The sequence below is a fragment of the Artemia sp. Qi Xiang Cuo genome, chromosome 18 (assembly GCF_049724085.1).
Source record: "Artemia sp. Qi Xiang Cuo chromosome 18, ASM4972408v1, whole genome shotgun sequence".
Taxonomy (NCBI): Eukaryota; Metazoa; Arthropoda; class Branchiopoda; order Anostraca; family Artemiidae; genus Artemia; species Artemia sp. Qi Xiang Cuo.
Genome location: NC_142811.1, coordinates 50,224,654 through 50,250,749, shown reverse-complemented (window position 1 = coordinate 50,250,749; position 26,096 = coordinate 50,224,654). Strand labels below are relative to the sequence as shown.

Here is a 26,096-nt window from a genome sequence, read left to right as displayed (position 1 = left end):
AAAGCTTACACACACAAAAACTTACACACACACACACACAAAAACTTACACACAAATCCAAAAACTAACATTCACACAAAAACAAACAATAACACACAAACTTACACACACACAAAAACTAACACACACGCACAAAAACTAACTCACACACACAAAAACTTACACACACACAAAAACTTACACACACACACACACACACACACACACACACACAAACTTACACATGCACACGAAAACTAACATGCACACAAAAACTTACACACACACACGAAAACTTAGACACACACACGTCAAAACTTACACACACAAAAGCTTAGACACACAAAAACTTACACACACACACACACACAAAAACTAAAACACAAACTAAAACCAAAAACTGCAAAAAAACTAATAACTCAAAAAACAAAATTACACAAACACACAAAAATCCAAACACGCACAATAACTTACACACACACACAAAAAATGACACACACACACACACTAAAACTTACGCACACACACGAAAACTTACACACACACACGCCAAAACTTACACACACACAAAAACTAACACACTTACCATATCACAGTTACATTGTCTTAATTTTTCAAATTTCATTTTGAATTTCTATCGTGAAATGCAAGAGTTGGAATATTTCAGTAGTGACTTGTTGTACTTTACCTTCTCACAGTTACATTCTCTTGATTTTTCGAAGTTCATTTTGAATTTCTGTCATGAAATGCAAGAGTTGGAAAATTGGGGTCTTAGTCCACCATCCCGAATGGTGGAAATCCACTAGCACAGTATTGGGGTCCCAGTCCACCAGCCTGAACGGTGGAAATTTACTAGCTCAGAATTGGGGTCTTAGTCCACCAGCCCGAATGGTGGAAATCCACTAGCTCAGTATTGGGGTCTCAGTCCACCAGTCTGAATGGTGGAAATTCACTGTTTAAGTTAGGTTAGGTTAACTTATCATGAGCGCACATGATAAGTTAACCTAACCTTTTCCGGCGAGTATGGTTAGGTTAGGCTAGATTAAGTTAGGTTAGGTTAAGTTAGGTTAGGTTAGCCCACGTATGCTTCACTTAGGTTAGCTTAGGTTAGGTGAGAGACAGGCAAAAAGTTAGGTGTATGATTAGGTTAGGTTAGGTTAGATTAAGTTAGGTTAGGTTAAGTTAGGTTAGGCCAGGTTAGCCTACGTACACGCGCGTACGTAGGCTAACCTAGCCTAACCTAACTTAACCTAACCTAACTTAATCTAACTTAACCTAGTGTGTGTAAGTTTTTGTGTGTGTGTAAGTTTTGGCGTGTTTGTGTGAGTTTTCGTGTGTTTGTGTGTGTAAGTTTTGTGTGTGTGTGTGTGTGTGAGTTTTTGTGTGCATGTGTGTTTTGTGTGCATGTGTGTTTGTGTGCATGTGTAAGTTTGTGTGTGTGTGTGTGTGTAAGTTTTGTGTGTTTTTGTTTTTGTGTGTGTGTGTAAGTTTTTGTGCGTGTGTGTAAGTTTTTGTGTGTTTGTAAGTTTTTGTGTGCATGTAAGTTTTTGTGTGCATGTAAGTTTTTGCATGTGGGTGTAAGTTTTGTGTGTGTGTGTGTGTAAGTTTTTGTGTTTCTAAGCTTTTGTGTGTGGGTGTAAGTTTTTGTGTGTGTTTGTTAGTTTGTGTGTGTTTGTGTGTGTGTGTAAGTTTTTGTGTGTGTGTGTGTAAGTTTTTGGGTTTGTGTGGGTATGTGTGTGTATGTTTTTGTGTTATTAAGTTTTTGCGTGTGCGTGTGAGTTTTTGTGTGTTTTTGTGTTTGTTTTGTGTGTGTGTGTGTTTGTGTGTGTGTTTGTAAGTTTTTGTGCGTGTTTGTGTGATTTTTTTTTGTTTTCATTTGTAATTTTTTGTGTGTGTGTGTGTGTGAGTGTCTGTTTTTGTGTGTGTGTAAGTTTTGGTGTGTGTGTGTAAGTTTTCGTGTGTGTGTGTGTGTGAGTTTTGTGTGTGTGTGTGTGTGTAAGTTTTTGTGTGCATGTTAGTTTTTGTGTGCTTGTAAGTTTTCGTGTGCATGTGTAAGTTTGTGTGTGTGTGTGTGTGTGTGTAAGTTTTTGTGTGTGTGTGTAAGTTTTGGCGTGTGTGTGTAAGTTTTTTTTTGTGTGTGTGTGTGTGTGTGTGAGTTTTGTGTGTGTGTGTGTGTGTGTGTGTAAGTTTTTGTGTGCATGTAAGTTTTTGTGTGCCTGTGTGTGTGTGTGTGTGTAAGTTTGTGTGTGTGTGCAAGTTTTGGCGTGTGTGTGTAAGTTTTCATGTGTGTGTGTGTAAGTTTTTGTGTGTGTGTGTGTAAGTTTTTGTGTGTGTGTTAGTTTTGGCGTGTGCTTGTAAGTTTTCGTGTGTGTGTGTAAGTTTTTGTGTGTGAGTGTAAGATTTTTAGCGTGTGTGTAAGTTTTTGTGTGAATGTAAGTTTTTATGTGAATGTAAGTTTTCGTGTGCATGTGTAAGTTTTTGTGTGTGTGTGTGTGTGTGTGTGTGTGTGTGTGCGTAAGTTTCGTGTGTGTGTGTAAGTTTCTGTGTGTGTGTGTGAGTTTTTGTGCGTGTGTGTAAGTTTTAGTGTGTGTGTAAGTTTTTGTGTACATGTAAGTTTTTGTGTGCATGTAAGTCTTTGCGTGTGGGTGTAAGTTTTTGCGTGTGGGTGTAAGTTTGTGTGTGTGTGTGTGTGTGTGTGTTTGTGTGTCTGCTTTGTGTGTGTGAGTTTTAACGTGTGTGTGTGTAAGTTTCTGTGTGTGTGTGTGTGTGTAAGTTTTTATGTGCATGTAAGTTTTCGTGTGCATGTGTAAGTTTTTGTGTGTGTGTGTGTGTGTGTAAGTTTTTGTGTGTGTTTATTTTTGTGTGTGTGTGTAAGTTTTTTTGTGTGTGTGTAAGTTTTTGTGTGTGTGTGTGTAAGTTTTTGTGTGCATGTAAGTTTTTGTGTGCATGTAAGTTTTTGCGTGTGGGTGTAAGTTTTTGTGTGTGTGTGTAAGTTTTTGTGTGTCTAAGCTTTTGTGTGTGGGTGTAAGTTTTTGTGTGTGTTTGTAAGTTTGTGTGTGTTTTTGTGTGTGTGTAAGTTTTGTGTGTGTGTGTGTAATTTTGTGTGTGTGTGTGTGTAAGTTTTTGTGTGTGTAAGTGTCTCATGTGTGTGTGTGAGTTCTCGTGTGTGTGTGTGTAAGTGTTTGTGTGTGTGTGTGTGTTTGTAAGTTTTTGTGCGTGTGTGTGTGAGCTCTTGTTGTGTCTCATGTGTGTCTGTGTGTGTGTGTGTGTGTGTGTGTGTAAGTCTTTTGTGTGTGTGTAAGTTCTGCGTGTGTGTAAGTTCTCGTGTGTGTGTGTGTGTGTGAGTTTGTGTGTGTGTGCGTGTGTGTAAGTTTTTGTGTGCATGTAAGTTCGTGTGTGCATGTAAGTCTCGTGTGCATGTGTAAGTTTTTGTGTGTGTGTGTGTGTAAGTTTGTGTGTGTGTGTGTTCTGCGTGTGTGTGTAAGCTCGTCTGTGTGTGTGTGTGTGAGTCTCTGTGTGTGTGTGTGTGTGTTTTTGTGTGCATGTAAGTCTTTGTGTGCATGTAAGCTTTCGTGTGCATGTGTAAGTTTTTGTGTGTGTGTGTGTAAGTTTGTGTGTGTGTAAGTTTTGGCGTGTGTGTGTAGCTCTCGTGTGTGTGTGTAAGTCTTCAGTGTGTGTGTGTAAGTTTTTGTGTGTGTGTGTGTAAGTTTTCGTGTGTGTGTATAAGTTTTCGTGCGTGTGTGTGTAAGTTTTGTGTGTGCGTGTAAGATTTGTGTGTGTGTGAGTCTTTTGTGCATGTAAGTTTTTGTGTGCATGTAAGTTTTCGTGTGCATGTGTAAGTTTTTTTTTGTGTGTGTGTGTGTGTGTGTGTGTGCGTAAGTTTTCGTGTGTGTGTGTAAGTTTTTGTGTGTGTGTAAGTTTTTGTGCGTGTGTGTAAGTTTTAGTGTGTGTGTAAGTTTTAGTTTGCATGTAAGTTTTGTGTGCATGTAAGTCTTTGCGTGTGGGTGTAAGTCTTTGTGTGTGTGTAAGTTTTAGTGTGTGTGTGTGTGTAAGTTTTTGTGTGTGCGTGTAAGTTTTTGCGCTGTGTGTGTGTAAGTTTTTGTGTGCATGTAAGTTTTTATGTGCATGTAAGTCTTCGTGTGCATGTGTAGTTTTTGTGTGTGTGTGTGTGTGTGTGTAAGTTTTTGTGTGTGTGTAAGTTTTGTCGTGTGTGTGTGTGAGTTTTCGTGTGTTTGCGTAAGTTTTCGTGTGTGTGTGTGTGTAAGTTTTTGTGTGTGTGTGTAAGTTTCTGTGCGTGTGTGTAAGTTTTTGTGTGTGCATATGTTTTCGTGTGTGTGTGTAAGTTTTTGTGTGTTTGTGTGTAAGTTTTTGCGTGTGGGTGTAAGCTCTTGTGTGTGTGTGTGTGTAAGTTTTTGTGTGTGTGTAAGTTTTTGTGTGTGTGTGTGTGAAGTTTTTGCGTGTGGGTGTAAGTTCTTTGTGTGTGTGTTTGTGTAAGTTTTTGTGTGTCTCAAGCTTTTGTGTGTGTGAAGTTTAGACGTGTGTGTGTAAGTTTTCGTGTGTGTGTGTATAAGTTTTTGTGTGCATGTAAGTTTTCGTGTGCATGTGTAAGTTTTTGTGTGTGTGTGTGTGTAAGTTTTTGTGTGTGTGTGTTAGTTTGGGCGTGTGTGTGTAAGTTTTCGTGTGTGTGTGTGTGTGTGTTTTTGTGTGTGTGTAAGTTTTGTGCGTGTGTGTGAGTTTTTGTGTGTGTGTGTAAGTGTTGTGTGCATGTAAGTCTTTGTGTGCATGTAAGTTTTGCGTGTGGGTGTAAGTTTTTGTGTGTGTGTGTGTAGTTTTTGTGTGTCCATGCTTTTGCGTGTGGATATACGTTTTGTGTGTGTTTGTGTGAGTTTGTGTGTGTGTGTGTGTGTGTGTAAGTTTTGTGTGTGTGTAAGTTTTTTGTGTGTGTGTGTGTGTAAGTTTGTATGTGTGCTGTGTGTGTGTAAGTCTTGTGTGTGTGTAAGTTTTGGCGTGTGTGTGTAAGTTTTCGTGTGTGTGTGTGTAAGCTTTGTGTGTGTGTGTGTGTGTGTGTGTGTAAGTTTTTGTGTGTTTGTGTGTGAGTTTTTTTTGTGTGTGTGTGTGTGATGTGTGTGTGTGTGTTTATGTTTTTATTTGTGTTTTTCGTTTCATTTGGTGGTGTTTTTGTGGGTTTGTTCGTGTGTGTGTGTGTGTGTGTGAGTTTTGTGTGTGTGTGTGTGTGTAAGTTTTTGTGTGAATGTTATTGTTTTTTTTAAGTTATTTTTTCTTTTTAATGTTTGAGTGTTTTTGTGAGTGTGTGTGTGTGTGTGTGTGTAAGTTTTTGTGTGTGTGTAAGTTTGTCGTGTGTGTGTGTGTGTGTAAGTTTTGTGTGCATGTGTAAGTTTTGTGTGTGTGTAAGTTTTCGTGTGTGTGTGTAAGTTTTGTGTGTGTGTGTGTGTGTGTAAGTTTTGTGTGTGTGTGTGTGTGTGAGTTTTTTGTGTGTGTGTGTATGTTTTTGTGTGTATGTGTGTGTGTGTGTGTGTGTGTGTGTAAGTTTTTGTGTGTGTGTAAGTTTTGGCGTGTGTGTGAGTTTTCGTGTGTGTGTGTGTGTAAGTTTAGTGTGTGTGTGTGTGTGTGTGTGTGTGTGCATGTAAGTTTTTGTGTGCATGTAAGTTTTCGTGTGCATGTGTAAGTTTTTGTGTGTGTGTGTGTGTTTTTTTTTGTGTGTGTGTAAGTTTTTTTGTGTGTGTGTGTGTAAGTTTGTGTGTGTGTGTGTGTGTGTGTGTGTGTGTGTGTGTAAGTTTTCGTGTGCATGTGTAAGTTGTGTGTGTGTGTGTAAGTTTTGTGTGTGTGTGTGTGTAAGTTTTCGTGTGTGTGTGTGTGTAAGTTTTGTGTGTGTGTGTGTGTGTGTGTGTGTGTGTTTTGTGCGTGTGTGTTTGAGTTGTTTTTGTGTTCATGTGTAAGTTTGTGTGTGTGTGTGTGTGTGTGTGTCAGTGTGTGTGTGTGTGTGTAAGTTTTGTGCGTGTGTGTGTGAGTTTTCGTGTGTTTGTGTGTGCAAGTTTTTGTGTGCATGTGTTTTGTGTGCATGTGTGAGTTTTTGTGTGCATGTAAGTTGTGTGTGTGTGCATGTAAGTTTTGCGTGTGCATGTGTAAATTTTTGTGTGCGTGTGTGTGTGTGTAAGTTTTTGTGTGTGTAAGTTTTGGCGTGTGTGTGTAAGTTTTCGTGTGTGTGTGTGTAAGTTTGTGTGTGTGTGTGTGTGTGTAAGTTTTTGTGCGTGTGTGTGTGAGTTTTTTGTGTTCATGTGTAAGTTTTTTTTTGTGTGTGTGTGTTTGTGTAATTTTTTGTGTGTGTGTAAGTTTTGGCGTGTGTTTGTGAGTTTTCGTGTGTGTGTGTGTGTGAAAGTTTTGGTTTTTTTTTTTTGTTTAAGTTTTTGTTTGAATGAAATTTTTTTTATTCATGTAAGTTTTCGTGTGCATGTGTTAGTTTTTGTGTGTGTGTGTGTGTGTGTGTGTTAGTTTGTGTGTGTGTTGGTTTGTTTTTGAGTGTATGTGTTATTTTTCGTGTGTGTGTTTTTTAGTTTTTTGTGTGTGTGTGTGTGTGTGTGTATGTAAGTTTTTGTGAGTGTGTGTGTGAGTTTTTTGTGTGTGTGTGTGTGTGTGAGTTTTGTGTGTGTGTGTGTGTGTATTTTTGTGTGTGTATGTTTTTTTTTTCGTGTGTGTAGGTTTTAGCGTGTTTGTTTGTGTGTGTTTGTTTTTTTTGTTTGTTTTTTTGTGTTAAATTTTTTGTGTGCATTTAATTTTGTGTTTTAATGTAAGTTTTCGTGTGCATGTGTAAGTTTTTGTGTGTGTGTGTGTGTGTTAGTTTGTGTGTGTGTGTGTGTGAGTTTTGGCGTGTGTGTGTGTGTGTAAGTTTTTGTGTGCATGTAAGTTTTTGTGTGAATGTAAGTTTTCGTGTGCATGTGTAAGTTTTTGTGTGTGTGTGTGTGTGTAAGTTTGTGTGTGTGTGTGTGTTAGTTTTGGAGTGTGTTTGTATGTTTTGGTGTGTGTGTGTGTGTAAGTTTTCGTGTGATTGTTTAAGTTTTTGTGTGTGTTATTTTTGTCGTGTGTGTGTAAGTTTTCTTTCGTTTGTTTGTTTAAGTTTTGTGTGTGTGTGTGTGTGTGTGTGTGTGTATTTGTGTTGTCTTTTTTTTTTGATTTTTTTTGTGTTCATTTTTTTTTTTTTGTGTGTGTGTGTGTGTGTGTGTGTAATATTTTTTTTTTTTGTTATTTTTTTCGTGTGTGTGTAATTTTTATTTTTTGTGTGTGTGTTATTTTTGTGTGTGTGTGTGTGTGTGATTTTTTTTGTGCTTGTTAGTTTTTTTGTGCATTTATGTTTTAGTGTGTTTGTGTAAGTTTTTTTTTGTGTGTGTGTGTGTGTGTGTAAGTTTTTGTGTGTGTAAGTTTTGGCGTGTGTGTGTAAGTTTTCGTGTGTGTGTGTGTGTGTAAGTTTTTGTGTGTGTGTGTGTGTTTTTTGTGTTGATGTGTAAGTTTTTGTGTGTGTTTGTGTGTTTGTTAGTGTTTGTGTGTGTGTTAGTTTTGGGGTGTGTGTGTGAGTTTTCGTGTGTGTGTGTGTGTAAGTTTTTTGTGTGTGTGTGTGTGTAAGTTTTTGTGTGAATGTAAGTTTTTGTGCGCATTTAAGTTTTCGTGCGCATGTGTTAGTTTTTGTGTGTTTGTGTGTGTGTGTGTTAGTTTTTTTTTTTGTGTGTGTTTTTTTTTTAGTGTGTGTGTTATTTTTTGAGTGTGTGTGTTAGTTTTCATGTTTGTGTGTGTGTGTGTAAGTTTTTGTGTGTGTGTGTAAGTTTTTGTGCGTGTGTGTAAGTTTTTGTGTGTGTGTAATTTTTTGTGTGCATGTAAGTTTTTGTGTGCATGTAAGTTTTTGCGTGTGGGTCTAAGTTTTTGTGTGTGTGTAAGTTTTTGTGTGCATGTAAGTTTTTGCGTGTGGGTCTAAGTTTTTGTTTGTGTGTGTGTAAGTTTTTGTGTCTAAGCTTTTGTGTGTGGATGTAAGTTTTTTGTGTGTGTGTGTAAGTTTGTCGGTGTGTGTGTGTGTGTAAGTTTTTTTTTGTGTTATTTTTTTGTTTTTGTGTTTTTTTTTTTTTGTGTGTGTTTTTGTTTGTGTGTGTGTGTAAGTTTCTGTGTGTGTAAGTTTTGGCGTGTGTGTGTAAGTTTTCGTGTGTGTGTGTGTAAGTTTTGTGTGTGTGTGTGTAATTTTTTGTGCGTGTGTGTGTGAGTTTTTTTGTGTTCATGTGTAAGTTTTTGTGTGTGTGTGTGTGTGTGTGTGTAAGTTTTTGTGTGTGTGTGTGTGTCTAAGTTTTGTGTGTGTGTGTGTAAGTTTTTGTGTGCATGTAAGTTTTTGTGTGGATGTAAGTTTTCGTTTGCATGTGTAAGTTTGTGTGTGTGTGTGTGTGTGTTAGTTTTTGTGTGTGTGTGTGTATGTTTTGGTGTGTGTGTGTAAGTTTTTGTGTGTGTGTGTAAGTTTTCGTGTGTGTGTGTAAGTTTTTGTGTGTGTGTGTAAGTTTTTGTGTGTGTGTCAGTTTTTGTGTGCATGTATGGGGACCGGGGGAGGACCTTTGGGGCCCAGGGAGGGCGTTGGGGGATCCGGGGCCCTTGAGGATTGGGTGGTTTTTTGGGAGCCCAGTGGACCTTTGGGGACCTGGGGAGGACCTTTGGTGGTCCGGGGGACCCTTGGGGGCCGGTTGGCCCTTTGGGAGCCCGGGGCACCTTTGAGGACCTGGGGAGGACCTTTGGAGGTCTGAGGAGGGCGTTTGGGGGATAACATTTCGAAATTTTTACTTTTTAGTTTACTTTTTGCGGCGCATCCCTGTGGCGCATTCCTACGGCGCTTCCCTGCGGCACATCCTTGCTGCACCTTCCTGTGGCGCAACCCTGCGGCGCATTCCTGCGGCGCATTCCTGCGGTGCATCCCCGTGGTGCATCCCGGCGGCGCATCCCCCTGCGGCGCATCCCCTGCGGTGCATCCCCATGCGGCGCTTTCCTGGCCCACGGCGCTTCTCGGTCCCGGGGGACCTTTGGGGACCGGGGGAGGGCATTTGGGGGTCCGGGGGGCCCGGTGGGAGCCTGGGGGACATTGGGGGACCGGGGGAGGGCCTGTGGGACCCCGTTGGTCCTTTGGGAGCTCGCTGGGCCTTTGGGGGGCCGGGGGAGGGCCTTTGGGGGGCGGCGGAGGGCGTTTGGGGGGCGGGGGTTCTTTGGGAGCTTGGGGGACCTTTGAGGACCGAGCGCTTCCTTCGGGGTTTGGGTGGGGGATCGGAACCCTTTGGGGTTGGGGTAGAGGACCTCACAACACTGTTCAAATGAAACTTGTGTATTATAACGACCACACTCAAATCCTCTTCCAAAACCTTTCCTAAAATCATCTTTTAAAATGTCTCTATCTGTTTCGCCGAAATAATTCCTTAACCTGTCTAAAACAGTTTCGCCCAAATAATCCCTAAACGTAATTCAGCGTGTTCCTTTTGTTTTTGGCATCTCTGCGCTAATGCATTTCAAATTAATAAGAAACCTGATTCCCGCGCTAAAACAATTCATCGCTAAGATGTTTCTTGGAGAATTGTTTCCATGGCATTTGGTTATTAATATCCTTTGGAGTTCGACCAAAAGAGTTGTTTCCGAGGCAATGACATTAATGACTTGGATCTATTCCTGGAGAATCGTTTCTAGACGAAAATTTTTAAAGTCTGACAGATGATGTCGTTGGTTGATTGATCTGTCAAGAAAGGGGAATTAATTTGTTGTTTCTAAGGGGAATTATTGATTCACGATAGGTGAATTGAGGTCGACAGCACAGGTGTTCCAAGGTCGATGTTGTTGTTGTTGTAAGTGCACGCTCTCAGCGAATGTCAAGGTCGATGTTGTTGTTGTTGACACACTATCAACCTTTGGAAAAAGAGGTCATTGACCCCATTAACAACGTGTTCTCCCCAGGGAGGCTATGCCCATATATGGTGTGGGGTCACGAGTCTATGCCCATATATGGAGTAGGGTCAGGACCTCCTGAGGCATCTCTACTCACAAAGAAGGCCAAAATGTCAGGGTATGCAAATTCTAAGATAGCCAATCAATTTCAATGATCTAAAACCCCAAAATCAGATATTTTGAGCCCCATATCTTGTTTTGTTTGCAAACATGTCTGGCTTGACTTCCATTCCTTAAAATATGCCCTACAATTTTGCTAGAGATTTGCATATTCTCTAGCAAATTTTATCTCTCCTTTATCGTTTTTCTCCTTTTTTTTCTTTATTTTTTTCTTTATGGATTCTCATTTATCTCTCCTATCTCCTATCCTCTTAAATGTTTGATCAGAAGAGTAGAAGCACCTTCAGAGTGTAATGGTAGGAAAATGTCGCCTGCCAGAGGGTGCTTGTTTGGTTAAAAAAAGTAAAATTCTTATCTGTGACAGTAATCTTGCTATAGCCCTAGATATCCTATAGCCTATATAGCACTGGATATAGCCCTAGATATCCTCCTTTTTTTCTCTGTCAGTGCTCACTGGCTCCAAATCAGAAATCTGTTGAGTAAAAAATCCAATCTACATCGGGGATGAACTAGATAAACCTTGAAAAGGGCCGTGGGAAGTTTGATCGTGTCGCTAAAGCAAAAGCGTCCTCAGGATGCCTTCTCAGGAAGGATAGCTTGGCAGATGCTGCTGGTCGAGTTAAAGAAGAGTAAGCATATAAAATAATTTTTTAACTCTATTGAGAAGTGTATCTTTCGATAGATATTATTTCATACAGAAAAAGTATCTCTAGGTATAAACCTAGAAAAGGGCGGTTGGAAGTCTGACCGTGTCACTAAAGCAAAAGCGTCATCAGGATGCTATGTCAGGAAAGGATAGCTTGGTAGATGCTGCTGGTAGAGTTAAAGAAGAGTAAGCATGTAAAACAATTTGTTAACTCCATTGAGAAGTGTATCTTTTGAAATATATTATTTCGTACAGAAAAAGTATCTCTAGGTATAAACCTAGAAAAGGGCTGTTGGAAGTTTGACCGTGTCACTAAAGCAAAAGCGTCCTCAGGATGCTTTGTCAGGAAAGGATAGCTTGGCAGATGCTGCTGGTAGAGTTAAAGAAGAGTAAGCATGAAAAACAATTTTTTAACTCTAGTGAGAAGTGTATCTTTCGATAGATATTATTTCGTACAGAAAAAGTATCTCTAGGTATAAACCTAGAAAAGGGCTGTTGGAAGTTTGACCGTGTCACTAAAGCAAAAGCGTCCTCAGGATGCTATGTTAGGAAAGGATAGCTTGGCAGAGGCTGCTGGTAGAGTTAAAGAAGAGTAAGCATGTAAAACAATTTTTTAACTCTATTGAGAAGTGTATCTTTCGATAGATATTATTTCTTACAGAAAAAGTATCTCTAGGTATAAACCTAGAAAAGGGCTGTTGGAATTTTGACCGTGTCACTAAAGCAAAAGCGTCCTCAGGATGCTATGTTAGGAAAGGATAGCTTGGCAGAGGCTGCTGGTAGAGTTAAAGAAGAGTAAGCATGTAAAACAATTTTTTAACTCTATTGAGAAGTGTATCTTTCGATAGATATTATTTCATACAGAAAAAGTATCTCTAGGTATAAACCTAGAAAAGGGCTGTTGGAATTTTGACCGTGTCACTAAAGCAAAAGCGTCCTCAGGATGCTATGTTAGGAAAGAATAGCTTGGCAGAGGCTGCTGGTAGAGTTAAAGATGAGTAAGCATGTAAAACAATTTTTTAACTCTATTGAGAAGTGTATCTTTCGATAGATATTATTTCGTACAGAAAAAGTATCTCTAGGTATAAACCTAGAAAAGGGCTGTTGGAAGTTTGACCGTGTCACTAAAGCAAAAGCGTCCTCAGGATGCTATAGGAAAGGATAGCTTGGCAGAGGCTGCTGGTAGACTTATAGAAGAGTAAGAATTTAAAACAATTTTTAGACTCTAGTGAGAAGTGTATCTTTCGATAGATATTATTTCGTACAGAAAAAGTATCTCTAGGTATAAACCTAGAAAAGGGCTGTTGGAAGTTTGACCGTGTCACTAAAGCAAAAGCGTCCTCAGGATGCTTTGTCAGGAAAGGATAGCTTGGCAGATGCTGCTGGTAGAGTTAAAGAAGAGTAAGCATGTAAAACAATTTTTTAACTCTAGTGAAAAGTGTATCTTTTGATAGATATTATTTCATACAGAAAAAGTAAATTTATAGAAGTGATATAGCCTAACTTTTATGATGTTTGGAGGCCAATTAAACCCTTTGCCTCTCTCAGGCAACAACAGTTGAGAGGTAATTTTTGTACTCTACTTGGCGTTTGAGTAAGAGAATGGATAGGTCTCACTCTTACAATACTAATACTATCAAAATCGGAGACGAGACATTGAAATAAATAAAATTTGATTTTGAATTCTTTCTGAATTCTTGCACCTCCTATTTGTCATCTTTTACCTTGTCACCCAATAAAAGATTATAGTTATTAAATTTGAGCAGACTTCCAACTCCATAATTTAATTTCTAAAAGCTTTTAAATAAATTCTAAACGGCAATATGCTATTGCTTAGTTGGTTTTGACTATGCTAAGAGCGCAAGTCAATTTGGGGCTTCTACAAGGAATTTCCTCATATTTGTGTCCTTTGCTCTTTTAGATTCTAAAATAGTTTAGTGGCTTCTTAAACTTAATTCCTCCATTAATTTAAACTCCTATATAGTTAAAAAAAGACTTGTAAAAGAAGCCATACATAAGCTTTTATCCAAGTTTTTCTCTGTTGATCTTTTCAGCATAAGGCTGAGCTCGTTTTAAAAGAATTACATATACGTAATGAGACCATAAGCGCTGATACCTACGTTTATATTTAATGAATTAATTGAAAATTTCCTTAATTATTCATAGTTTCATGAAACTATTAAAAATTGACGAATAATAAACAATTTTAATATATTTCTGTAAACAACAATCAAATTGCTCATGTGCAATGAGTATACGTAGTTTTTATCATTTCTACCGCCATGTGTCTTACTCAACCTAACTGCTCGCAGCTCGAGTAACAATAAATTCAACCTCATAATCTCATTCTCAGATGATTGATTATAATTGCTATTTATATTCACATATTTTTTTTATATCATTTATATTTTTATTTTTTATTCACAAGAAAATACTCGAGTATTTTTTTTCTTAGTGGTACAACAATCCAGATATAGACTTCTTCGACGATTTCTTTGAGAAAAGAAGGACATTTCCCACCCAGGATGCGCATTTACTCCACCCTGGGATATTATGGAGACTTTGGGACTTCATTCAAGGTCACAGTCCAGTAAACATTCATCCTAATCCGCCGTCTTCCGGTTTTCTTGGTAAGATTTCTGTTTCTTCTTTTTTTTATTGACTATTCTTAGAACTTTGACTTGATTCTTGACTATTCTTAGAAATAACTTAAAACTTACTTCTTGTTAAACCGAAATTTTGTACGAAGTTCAAGTTAAATTTGTGCTTTTAGTTTTCGCACGAGTGTGGCAGGTTTTACAGCTTGCCTGTGTTTTGCCTGAGGACATTATCTACTTTTTTTCGATCATTAGTCGTACTACATTTATTGAAACTACTAGTGATTAAATAAAAAAAAAAACAAGTTTTTTAAACTGAAAGTAAGGAGCGACATTAAAACTTAAAACGAACAGAAATTATTCCGTATATGAAAGGTGTCCCCTCCTCAACGCTTCGCTCTGTACGCTAAAGTTTTTTATCGTTTTAAAAAATAAAGTTGTGAGACAGAGTCAAACTTTAGCGTACAGAGTGAGGGGTTGAGGAGGGGACAGCCCCTTTCATATAAGGAAAAATTTTTGTTCTTTTTAAGTTTTAATTTCGCTCCTTACTTTCAGTCTAAAAAAATTGTTTTTTTTTATTTAATTTCTGATCGTTTTTTAGTTAATGCTGCTTTTATTTTGGCTCACTGTCATTGAATAAGTAAACAAAATTTGCATAAAATTTTTACTCTTCTTTTGCTAAATGGCTGCCTCTAAATTTGGTTCTGACATAATTTACAAATTAACTTACGTAACGAACTTCTATATTCGTATATTTTTCTTCTGGCAAAAAATACGTTGCAGATATAGTTGCAGATTTTTGCAGATATTAGCTTGAAACCTATGTAATAGGGTTTTCTGATACGCTTAATATGACGGTTGGATTTTCATTAAAATTCTTTCACTTGTAGGAGATGTTTCCTCCCTCTTTAAAAAATCATGTAAGTATTCTCAGGCTCGTAGCCTTTGATGAGCAATGCTAAACTTAATAAAATTTATATATTTAGAATCAAAATTATAATCCCATTCTTTTGATACATTTATTGACATCAAAATTCCGTTTTTAAAAGTTTCGATTACTTTTGAGCCGTATCGCTTGTTTTTTTTTCTTTTTTAATTTTTTTTATTATTACGTATATGTTATTACGTATATGAGGGGGTTCTCTCCTTAGTCAATACCACGCTCTTTACGTTAAAAGTTAAAAAAAAATTTTAATTCACAAATCCCTGAACCACAAAGGCCGTTTAATTAGAATAGATAGCTCTTTTGAAAGCACTAAAAAAAAACTGAAGCGTAAAAAGCGAGGTATTGACTTGGGGGAGAACCCGCTCATATGCGTTATAATTTCTGTTCGTTGTAAGTTCTAATGTTGCTTCTTATTTTCAGTTGAAAAAACTTGTTTTTTTTTAATTTAATTTCTGATCGTTTTTTAAATAATGCTTGGAAATCCGGCGCACCCTTCATAGAAATGTCCCTTACCCCAAAGAAACATCCTCCACGGAAAGATTTTCCCGAGTAACCCCCTCCTCCAGCCCCCCCTACCAGAAAAAAATCCTTCCTGAAAATGTCTGTATACTTCCCAATAACCAATGCAATACGTAAGCAATGAGCAAAGTTCATATCTTGCAGCCCTTCCCCTGGGAACTGTGGGGGATTAAGTCATCCTAAAAGACATATTTATTAGATTTTCGATTATGCTGAACATAATGGCTATCTAAAGATTTTAATTGGGTGACTTTGAGAAAAAATTAGCGTGGGAGGGGGCCTAGTTGCCCTCCATTTTTTGGAGGGCACGCATCGTGATCTTTCTTCGAGCAAAAAATGCAAATTTCCACCTTTTTGCAGATAGGAGCGTGAAACTTCTTTAATAGGATTCTCTGATAAGCTGAATGTGATGGTGTAATTTTCGTTAAGGTTAATTAGAAATGCAAAATTCCACATTTTTGCAGATAAGAGTTTGAATCTTCTTTAACAATGTCCGTTGATAAGCTGAATCTGATGATGAGAATTTCGGTAAAATTAATTTAAAAAAATTGAAAATTAAAAAAAATTTTATTGTTTAAAAAAATTGAGCATTAAGAAAGTAAAACTTTAGCTTAAAGAGCGAGGCGTTAATGAGGGGACAGCCCCTTTCATATACGGAATAATTTCTGTCGTGTTAAGTTTTAACGTCGTTCCTTACTTTCAGTTAAAAAAAACTTGTTTTTTTTTTATTTCATTTGTGAACGTTTTTTAACTAATGCAGGTTTTGATTTTGGCTCACCGTTCATGAATAATTAAAACGAAATTTGCATATTAATTTTACTTTTATTTGGTTAAATGGCTTTCTCGAAACTTGTTTAATTTTATTTACGAACGTTTTTATTAGTAATAAATATACGTAACTTACGAATTAACTTACGTAAAGAACTTCATATATTTTTAATACGTATATTAGGCGGTTTGCCTCCTAGTCAATACCGTGTTCTATATGCTAGAGTTTGAATTTTGTTCCAACTCTTTAAAAATGACCTCTTAATTACAAAGGCCGTTAATTAGAATAAATAACTCTTATGAAAGTTCTAAAAAATCTTTGGCTTAAAGAGCGAGGCATTGACTAGAAGGTGAACCCAATCATTTAGCTAATATTTTTTTTGTTCGTTTTGAGTTTCGATGTTGCTCCTTACTTTCAGTTGAAAAAATTGTTTTTTTTATATTTAATTCCTGATTTTTAAAAAAAATAATGATGGGAAATCCGGCGCCACCTTCATAGCAATGTCCCTTCCCCCATGAAAACTTCCTTCATGAAAAGATCCTCCCCTATAACCCCCGACCCCCACCCACCCCCCACTGCCAGAAAAAATTCCCCCTGAAAACTTCTGTATACTTCCCAATAACCAATACTATATGTTAACATTGGGTAAAGTTCATAACTTTCAGACCTCCCCCTGGGGGCTTTGAGGGATTAAGTCATCCTAAAAGACATAGTTATAATATTTTCGACCATGCTGAGCAAAATGGCTATCTCAAAATTTTGAACAGGTGAGTTTGGGAAAAAAATGAGCGTGTGAGGGGGCCTAGTTGCCCTTAATTTTTTTCGGTCACTTGTAAAAGGAAATGGAACTTTTAATTTCCGTTCGAAGGCTTCCTCTTAATAAATTCTAGGACAGCTGGGTCGATACGTACACCCATGGGGAAAAAAAAAAAAAACAAATAAATACGAATCCATGATCTTTCTTCTGGTAAAAAATGGAAAATTCCACATTTTTGTAGATAGGTGCTTGAAACCTCTACAGTAGGGTTCTCTGATGCGCCGAATGTGGTGGTGTGATTTTCATTAAGGTTCTATAACTTTTAGGGGGACTTTCCCCTTTTCTCGAAAATCAGCCAAATTTTCTCAGACGCGTAGCTTTTGATAGATAAAATTAAACTTGTTGAAACTTATATATTTAAAATCAGAATTAAAATCTGATTCTTATGATGCATCTATTGGTATCAAAATTCCGTGTTTAGAGTTTCGGTTACCATTAAGCCGGGTCGCTCCTTACTTACAGTTCGTTACCACGAACTGTTTGATTCATCAACTTGGCAATTCATTTGGCAATTCGCTTTTGGCAATTGAAAATTCATCAATTGCTACTACTGGTGACCAAGCTAAATGAGTCCTGTAGAGCTGTAAATCCTTCTAAATAACCCTACTCTGGTTCGAACCTCACCTTTAATCCATCCACGGATTTTCACCTAGCTTAAATCTTTTTTAATGACCTCTTTGCACCCACTAAGTTTAGGTAGAGACCTTCTGGATACACTGGGTCATCGCCATATTAATTTCAATTAATTTCGTGTGGCACAAATTACCTTAACAAACTTATCTAGTCATAAGAGTAAACACTCCCTTACTGTAGAGGGGGGGGGGGCCTAAGAACATTGATAATCGCAGATTACAGGATATATCGTAAGAATTATAGTATGTTAGTGGGGTCAAATTTTAAAAAGAGCATCCCCCTTTTCCCCTTATGGACATTTTAGCCTGTTTCTTCCCAGCCATGGAATATAATGTGAAATCAGTTTTCTTGGGCTGTTTTTTTTTATTTTTTTTTTTTGTCAGGACTGTTATAAGAAATCTAGGAATGAGCCAAAATTACCAATTTCAAGAAAGGATAGGAAAATTTTCTGGAGTACATCCCTTTTAATACAAACATGGCTAGAGGTAAATGGGCTCACTGCCACACACATCCCTCATCCCACTAAAACACACATATCTCTTCTTAAAAACCAGCCTACAATATCTCTTAGTCCAACATCTGTCAATACAATACTAACTAATCTACATCTTAATGATGTTAGGCAAGCACTTCATCCATTACTACCTTCACCCGGATCCCTTTCTTACGGAGTTGTCACTGCTATAACTCTAACGTGCAACCAACATATTAAAACAAATTGTCTCCTTTACTGTTGGGGCCTGACAGAGACGGTTTTGTGGGAGATGGAGGGGGCACTTGCCCCGGGCTCCGAATTTTTAGGGGAGCAAAATTTCAAATAAATCATCTAAAGGTTGTAATCATTTTGTATTGTTTTTAAATTATTTTTATTAATATAAAGTAGAGGGCGCAGTTGGCAGTAAGTTTAAGCAAATTGAATCCAAAAATTTTCTTTTTTTCCCATTTCTTCATCACTATTCCTTAAAAACAAAAGTAAGCAGACCAAATTTAATTGATTTTAATGTTTTGTGTGATATGTTGTGTTCAAATTTTGCTAATAGATGAAAATTTTGTTAAAAAAAATTTTTTTTTCCTGAAAATTTGCAGGAGATATGCCTCGGGCACAAGAGAGGCTACCGCCACTGGAGGTTTCTGGATGCCTGATGATTTTCTAGTCATTTTAAAACCTATTCCAAATCGTCTTTTGCAAAGAAATATTTCTTCGCTTCTAAACATTCAAAAATGCATTCTCAGTGTATTTTATACAATTTCATAAAGCCTTACTTGTGTTTAAATGTCAATTATTTCCCCATAAGAAACCATTTCTGGTTAATACTTTTTTATCACCTAACCAAGGCCCAATTTTATCCTTAACTGAGACTATTCCTCTTCGGCTTTAGTTCCCGCAACTTCTTAATATATTGGCACTCCTGCCTAGAGGTAGAGATATCAAAGCGAGGTAGAGATATCCACTTGATCGATTTTCTGACTCCATGATAAAATTTTTCCATCAATTCATAGTCTAAGCAATTTAGTCTGAATTTTTATTACACTGAAATGTTATTCGGGCATTCATTTTCAAAAACATTCTTAACCCCTGAACTCTCTAAAACCTCAAAGAAATCATTTGCTTCACATTTTTGTCAAGGAGTCACAATTCCTATGCATATTCTAAGTCTTGGAAACACACTTCATCAAAAATTATGATGCATTTAGAACAATACTTAATCAAATAGAGGTTATTTTTTACTATTATGAGCAAATTTATAAAAACGTTATAACTACTTGTTTTTAAGGAGTATTTTTTGCTTTGTTCTTGTGTCTCCTGGGACAACTCTAAAGACAACTGTAATACTAATTCAACCTTGTTACAGAAACCGGCAATCACTCGGATTTAAACCTGCGAACTCGTTCACACTTTTACTCTGGTTCTGTGATACTGATGTATGGAGGCGTAGATTTCACACCTATTTTTTCACATACTTTGCTCCTTGTTACTAATACACATCATAAACTTTATGTCAAATTTAAATTTACTTTTTTCGTAAGGATATTATCAGCTATAGTCTACAACGTAACTATAATTAATTCGCCTAAATACTTCTACTACCTCTCAAATTTTCAAGGTCTATTTCCAAATTTACTTTAAGAAACACTGGGGTTCTCTAAAAATATATATAGGCCTACCCAAAAACTATCGCTTGTAAATCTATTAACGGCAACTTGAAATACAGATCTTTAATTTTCGTTATCGTTTTTGGGAGATTTGAGATAGAGTCTGTCATGAAAATTTGGTGAGGGAGGAAGCACTGACTCACCTTTAATGAAATTAAAATATCTAAAGAAAAGCCGGACATAAAGTTGCACAAAGACCACTAGAAATCAGCACAGGAAAAGTATCACTGGCGAAAGGGAAGGAAAGCAAAAGATGGATAAAGCACAGGAAAAGTATCACTAGCGAAAGGGAAGGAAATTTAAAGATGGATAAAGCACAGGAAAAGTATCACTAGCGAAAAGGAAGGAAAGCAAAAGATGGATAATGCACAGGAAAAGTATCACTAGCGAAAGGGAAGGAAAGCCAAAGATGGATAAGGCACAGGAAAAGTATCACTAGCGAAAGGGAAGGAAAGGAAAAGATGGATAAAGTGCAAGAAAAGTATCACTAGCGAAAGGGAAGGAAAGCAAAATAAGGATAAAGCACAGGGAAAGTATCACTAGCGAAAGGGAAGGAAAGCAAAAGATGGATAAGTCACAAGGGCTGGCAGTCTTAGTTCTAACCCCTCGGTTGGAAGCACCTACTCTAAGGCCGCTCTTTCAAACTTTAAAGATCTCTAGAGACAATACACATTACTTTGATGTTTGACAAGGCTAATTCCATTAACAAAATTTAAATTAGAATCACGTTGACCAAAATCCATAGTTGCCAATTGAGACTAGAATTTATTGAGAAAAGTAAAGTCATAAAAGGAAAAATTTAGAGAATATCTTCTTTTATGAGATATGTTTGATGTATTTCTACTTGTTAAGGAGGAATTAGAAAGGAAATGGAGATGAAAGAAAAATACTTTTATATTCATTGAATGACTCAATGAAAGGAGACTGACTTAAAGCATTCCTTTGCCGAAAAAGAAGCTTATGTCCAATTCAAGTCATGCTCAAACAAACTATTAATAGTCTGAGAGAGAAGACTTCTAAAATTCATGTTTTTTTAATTCTAGAATTGACAATCAGAGGGTATTCATAATTTCTGCGCTCTAAATAAAGGAACAATTACCTTGCAGTAACTAAAGACATCCTTTCTAGATAAAATTTTAATTTAAAATTTTTAATATTGTTTATAATTCTGTATTTGCTTCTATGTTAATGTTGCGTTGGTCTTACGCAAATTAGGAAACTAGTAAAACGCCTATCAGGGAATACTGAATAACTTTAATTAAGTATTAACCACCGGCGGATCTAGAGCAAAAGCTGTACAGGCATACTCCTGTGCTATGGAGTTCTGATTGAATATCGAAAAGGTGCCGTGTATTTGAACCGATTGGATATTCGAATGCTCAACACAATTAAAAAAAAAACCTAATTCTCAAGTAGCAAGGGACGGCTTTTGCATTTAAAGGCGATGGTAGCATGTTGCGAAAATAATAGGCGCCAAGTTGGTATCCTGTGGATTTCTGGACAAAATGGTATTTGTGGAAACGAATCAACAGAAAGAGCAATTAGAGCTGTCAAACAATCACTTAAAGAGAGTACCCTGTTTGAAACAGTCACTCCAGAAATCGTTTTTGTTCGCCTTGGTCAGACATTAAAATGGTTTCAAGAAGCTGCGTGTCCAGATGGCAAGGGATGCCTTCTCGGGAAATAACCCCCCGCCCCCCGTTCCGGCCCAGGATTTAGCACTCGTAGACAGTAAATTCTGCTTTTACACGTGATTTAATAGTTTCTAACTTTACTCTTTTTTTTCGTTTTGTTCGTTGTCTTCTTGTATCGCACACTCGGCAGAAAGTGTAAAAGGTAGGGTAGATTTATTCCATTAAGAGTTAAAACTTACCTTTCAATTTATCTTTAATCATTTTTTCAAATCAATTTTCAGCATCTTTCTAAGACGATCATTGAGGAAGCTAGCTAAATTAATTTCGTTGGTTTTAGGTTTCAATTTCCATCTTTGCGTTCGTTAGAAACTTTGTTTTTTGTTGTTATTTATGCAAATATGCTACAAATAGTTGATAATTTTGATTTTAACAGTAAAGAAAAATAACAGAGCGAGGGTACCAGAAAAATCTTAGGGGGGGCGCCTCTGTCCCCACCTGGATTTGCTCCTGGTATTAACCAAAATAAGATGAATGTTATTTCAAGAAAATACTGATGAAATATAAGCTGAAAAGTGAAAGATTTGATGAATACTCATTCAAGGATTCAATGAAAGGAAAACGATCTAAATAACTCTTTAATCGCTAAAATCGCTCCTTACTTACAGTTTGTTACCACGAACTATTTCATGACATGGCTGAAGGAAAATTTCAGTCACATTTGAGAAAACTGTTACAAACAAGGGAGATATAAATTCCAGTCAGCATTCAAGATTTTTATAGCGATATGTTTAAATTTATTGGCTGTCTCAGAGTTTTCATTCGATGGCCGTTTGGCCCTCTTTGGAGCAAACTCGTAGGTTGGTGCAACCAAATGGCAAAAATCGCCAATTTCTGTGTCAAAAAGTTTTTGAGTATTGAAAAAGATCACTAGAAATTTTAATTTCTGTTTGGATAAGCCTTTTCACGATTTTCTAAGACCATGGGTTAGATATGATCACCTTTGGGGAAAAAAACACAAACCCACACGCAAATAAACACGTACCGTGATTTTTCTTGTGGGAAAAAAAATTGCACACATTCTCATGATTATGTATGCCCAATGAATCCCTTCTGAAAAAGTTTAGATAGCACAGATTAAGACATTGTTCCTTCCCTATATCGCATAACAGTTCGTTGTACGGTATACCAGCAAACATATGAAGATATTAGTGCTAGGTACGAGAGCAAAGGAAAAAAAACAAGTTTTTTAATTGAAAGTGAAGGAGCAACATTAAAATTTAAATCGAAGAGATATTACCCCGTATATGAGGTGTGCTGTCCCCTCTTTTACTTTCTGTCCTTTAGGCTAAAGTTTGACTTTTTCCCAAACCCTGAAGAACTACTCCTGAAACACAAGTGCCTTTTAATTGAAAAAGAGGCTTTTTTAAGCGCCGAGAACTTTAGCGTACCGAGCAAGAGGTAGAGAAGGGGGCAACCCCCCTTATATTTTTTATTTAATTTTCTACCCTTTTCCAAATCATGCCAGGAAACCCCCCTCCCCCTAGTGAAATTTCCCTTGAAAAATGTTCCTATAAAAATTTACTCCCCAGGGGAAATCTCGCCCCCGCAGAGAATCCCCAACTGAAAAATTTCCATATATTATATATGAAAAATGTGCAAATTCCATAAATTATAGCTATTTTCTCAGGAGCTGCGGGAGGCACGTCATCCCCAAAGGCATAGTTATTGTACCTTTCAAATGTGCTAAATCAAATGCTATGTCAAAATTTTGATCGAATGTCTTTGGAGAAAAGATTGGCGTTGGAAGGGGGCCAATGGCTTTCTTTTAGTCCACTCACAAAGGTCACTAGAAGTTTTAATTTCCGTTCGAATGAACCCTCTCTTGATGTTCTATGACCATCTGGTCAATAGAACCACCCTTGAAAAAAAAATGCTTCCAGGCTACTTCTTCTGGAAAAAAAAATCCATTTTTTTTTTACATAGGAGCTCAGCACCTCTACAGTAGGGTTTTCTGATTTGCTGAATTTGATAATGTGATTTTCAAGAGGGTCACTTGACTTTTTGGGGATGTTTCTATTCTTTTTTGAAATTCAGGAAAATTTTAGTTGACAGTTGAAATAAAAAAAAATAATATATCACAAATTGGCGAAATCTACCACTTCGTTTGAAAATAAGGTTGAAGCTGTTCTGGCCCTGTGCAATATGATAGGAACAGCTAGGGTTATTAAGTATGAGCCTTCAGGGCCAGTGGCGTTATTTCGTAAAAATCCTGGGGGGGGGGCAAAGTTGGAGCCAATTTTCCCAAATCAAGGAAATTGCCGAGGATCTGGAAGATGCAGCTAGACGGCATAATAGTAAAATATTGTCCTGGCATGTTAACAAATTGAGAGGGAGTAGTCAATCCGGACTTGGCCCAGTTAAAGATAGGAATGGGGCTGCAATTATCGATAAGGAAAAAACTAAAGAGAGATGGGCCGAACATTTTGAGAATTTGCCTAACCGAGATAGAGTTGCAGGAAGAGATATAGAGGAAAATGAAAAAGTTTGTGATACCTTGGATGTGAAGGAAGACTTGTTTTGTGAGGAGGAATTAGCAACAGTACTAAAAGGATTAAAAAATAATAAGGCTCAAGGTGCTGATAGGGTGGTAAATGAGTTTCTTAAATATGGTGGCTCTGAGGTTAGAAATAAGCTACTGAAGATTATGAATATGATTTTTGAAAAAGGGGAAGTACCTAACGATTTTAGGAAAACCTTAATTAAGCACTTTATAGGAAAGGGGATAAAAGTGAGTGTGGTAATTATCGAGGCATTAATCTGGTCTCTGTAGGTAGTAATTACTTAGTAATATGATACTTTTTAGACTGAGAGTTGCCGTACATAAAGTTTTAAGAGAAGTTTTTAGTTTTAAGAGTGCGGTTTTAGAAAAGGTAGAGGATGTGTCGATCAAATTTTCACTCTTAGGCTAATAATTGAGAAGTGCCTGAGTTTTCAAACACCTTTGGTTCTCAGTTTTATAGATTAGAGCAAGCGTTCGATTCTGGTGATAGAAGAGCTTTAGTAAAGGTTTCATCCTTGTATGGTATGCCATACAAATACATTAAATTGAATAGTGCTATGTACGAGAATAACACTGCTGCGGTTAAGGTAGGAGCTGAGGCTAGCAGCTGGTTTTGTATTAAATCAGAAGTTAAGCAGGGTTGTCTTCTATCCCCCTTTATATGGATTATTTTGATGGACTTTGTCCTAAGGAGCACAGGAAAGGCAATGGGAGACCACGGAATCAAATGGGGAGGAAAAAGTCTCCTGGACTTAGATTATGCTGATGATTTAAGCATCCTAGATGAAAGTGTGAGCAAAATGAATGAAGTTTTAGAGGTTTTGCCAGTTCAGGGTACTAGAATAGGTTTGAAAATTAATGTTAAAAAGACTAAGTCACTAATGCTAGGAATGAGTAAAGATGAAAAGGTGACGTTGGTTAATGAAAAGATTGATCAGGTGGGCAGTTTCACTTACCTTGGTAGTATTATTAGTAAAGATGGTGGGAGTAGTGAAGATGTTAGAAGTAGAATAGCCAAGGCTCAGGGTGTTTTTTTCACATTTAAATTTTTTTTGGAAGAATAGGAAGGATAAGTCTGCAAACCAAGATTAGAATATTAGAAGCTACAGTGATGACAGTGGTCAAATATGGCTCTGAAGCATGGGCGCTCCGAAAAGCGGATGAACATTTTCTAGAAGTTTTTTAGAGGAATTGCTTAAGGGTTGTTCTGGGTACCCGGCTGACTGACCGTATTTCAAACAATAGGCTATACGAAAAATATGGTTCAATACCGCTCTCTAGGGCCATAATGAAAGAAAGGTTGAGGTGGCTAGGGCACGTTGTGCAGATGAAGGATGACAGACTGCCGAAAATTGTTCTTTTCGACCAACCGTCTAGGGCTAAACAGAAAGCAGGTTGTCCTCGTCTGGGGTGGGAGGACGTCATAAGAAAAGATTTAAAGGAAATGGGAACTTCGTGGGCGGGTGTAAAAAGAGAGGCTGTGAATAGATTGGGCTGGAAGAGGAGCGTGCGTAGCTGTGTTGGCCCCAGGCGGCTTGGTTCTGCGGTGAACTGTTAGTATTAGTAGTAGTAAGTGAAAATTACAGTAAAAACTAAAAAACAAGCCATTTGGTACCATAAAAATACTATTTAGCACTTTAAAGTTACTATAAAGGCACTTTATAGTACTATAAAGGTAAATATGTACTAAAAAAGCTGATCTGTTTCTGTTGATGCTTTAATTATGCAGATTTATCTTAGTTTTGACAATATTTTGGAAGATACTAAGTTTCAGCTGGAGGGGACGGGAGTCTTTGGGGGGGGGGGGGGGGGCAAACCGAGGACTGGTAGGGATAGTTGCCACCCCATCCCCATAGTAAATTGCGGACCAGTTCCGGGCTTGTTGAGAACTAAATAAAAAGAAACTCTGTGAATTCAGGTTGTCAAGCGAGTGTACCTGCGCGCTTCAATATAAATGTTTTTACTTTTATAACTTTGATAAATCAAATAATATTAATTTTTTTGGCGGCGCGCCACCGATTTCTGACTGGCGGCGCGCCACGGCGTGCCGATTTTTCTGATTAAAAATAATAATAAAATTCCATTTCACCCAGCACGTTCAACCTCAACTTGATTTTAGTAAGGATTTTTAAATGGTTGGCTAAAAACATACAAGAATAATATGACAAAACAGGAATTTGTTGGGCCGTGCGGAAAGTGTTTATGTTCACCGTCGATCAGACCAAGTAGAATTCTCATTTTTAGCCACTAGACCCAGGGAAGCCTATGTTGTGTTTATGTTTAACATCGCATTGTTCCTATAAAATCCCGTGTTTAGTCATTTTCTTCTTGTTAATAATTTGGGCTAATGTGGGTAAAACTTTCAAAGTTTGAAGTTCAAAAATCTCCTGTTCATCAAATACATACGAAAAGGAAGTAAAAAAAAACAAACAATAAATAACAACATAAAAAAAACATATACAAGTCAGATACCATTGCTTAACAACACCAAAAATTATTAAGTCCATGGTTACATCAATTCAGTTCAATTGATGTAACAAAAGTGAGTTTGTTCACTCTGCTTGGAGCCATTGATCTTTTTGCAGTCACTATCAGTCCTGTCGTGCTAAAAAATCGTTTAGCTGGGGCACTTGTGGCTGGTACAGCCAGAACTTGACGAGCGTAAACTGCTACTCGCGGGATCAGATACTAGAATTTGACCTTGGGGTCCCACAGAATGCCGCAAATGGGCTTCTTCTTTGTATCTACTGAAATAA

General features: G+C 37.3%; 1 protein-coding gene across 1 annotated transcript in view; it reads left to right on the top strand.

Moving 5' to 3' along the window:
- Positions 1–26,096, top strand: part of SiaT (beta-galactoside-a-2,6-sialyltransferase) — a gene marked incomplete at its 5' end in the record, with an annotated part of 124,048 nt that overhangs the window by 21,765 nt on the left and 76,187 nt on the right. The window contains one exon of the mRNA XM_089103971.1: positions 13,167–13,341. Within this exon, the coding sequence (XP_088960097.1) occupies positions 13,167–13,341 (175 nt within the window). The remainder of the gene's footprint in view (positions 1–13,166; positions 13,342–26,096) is intronic.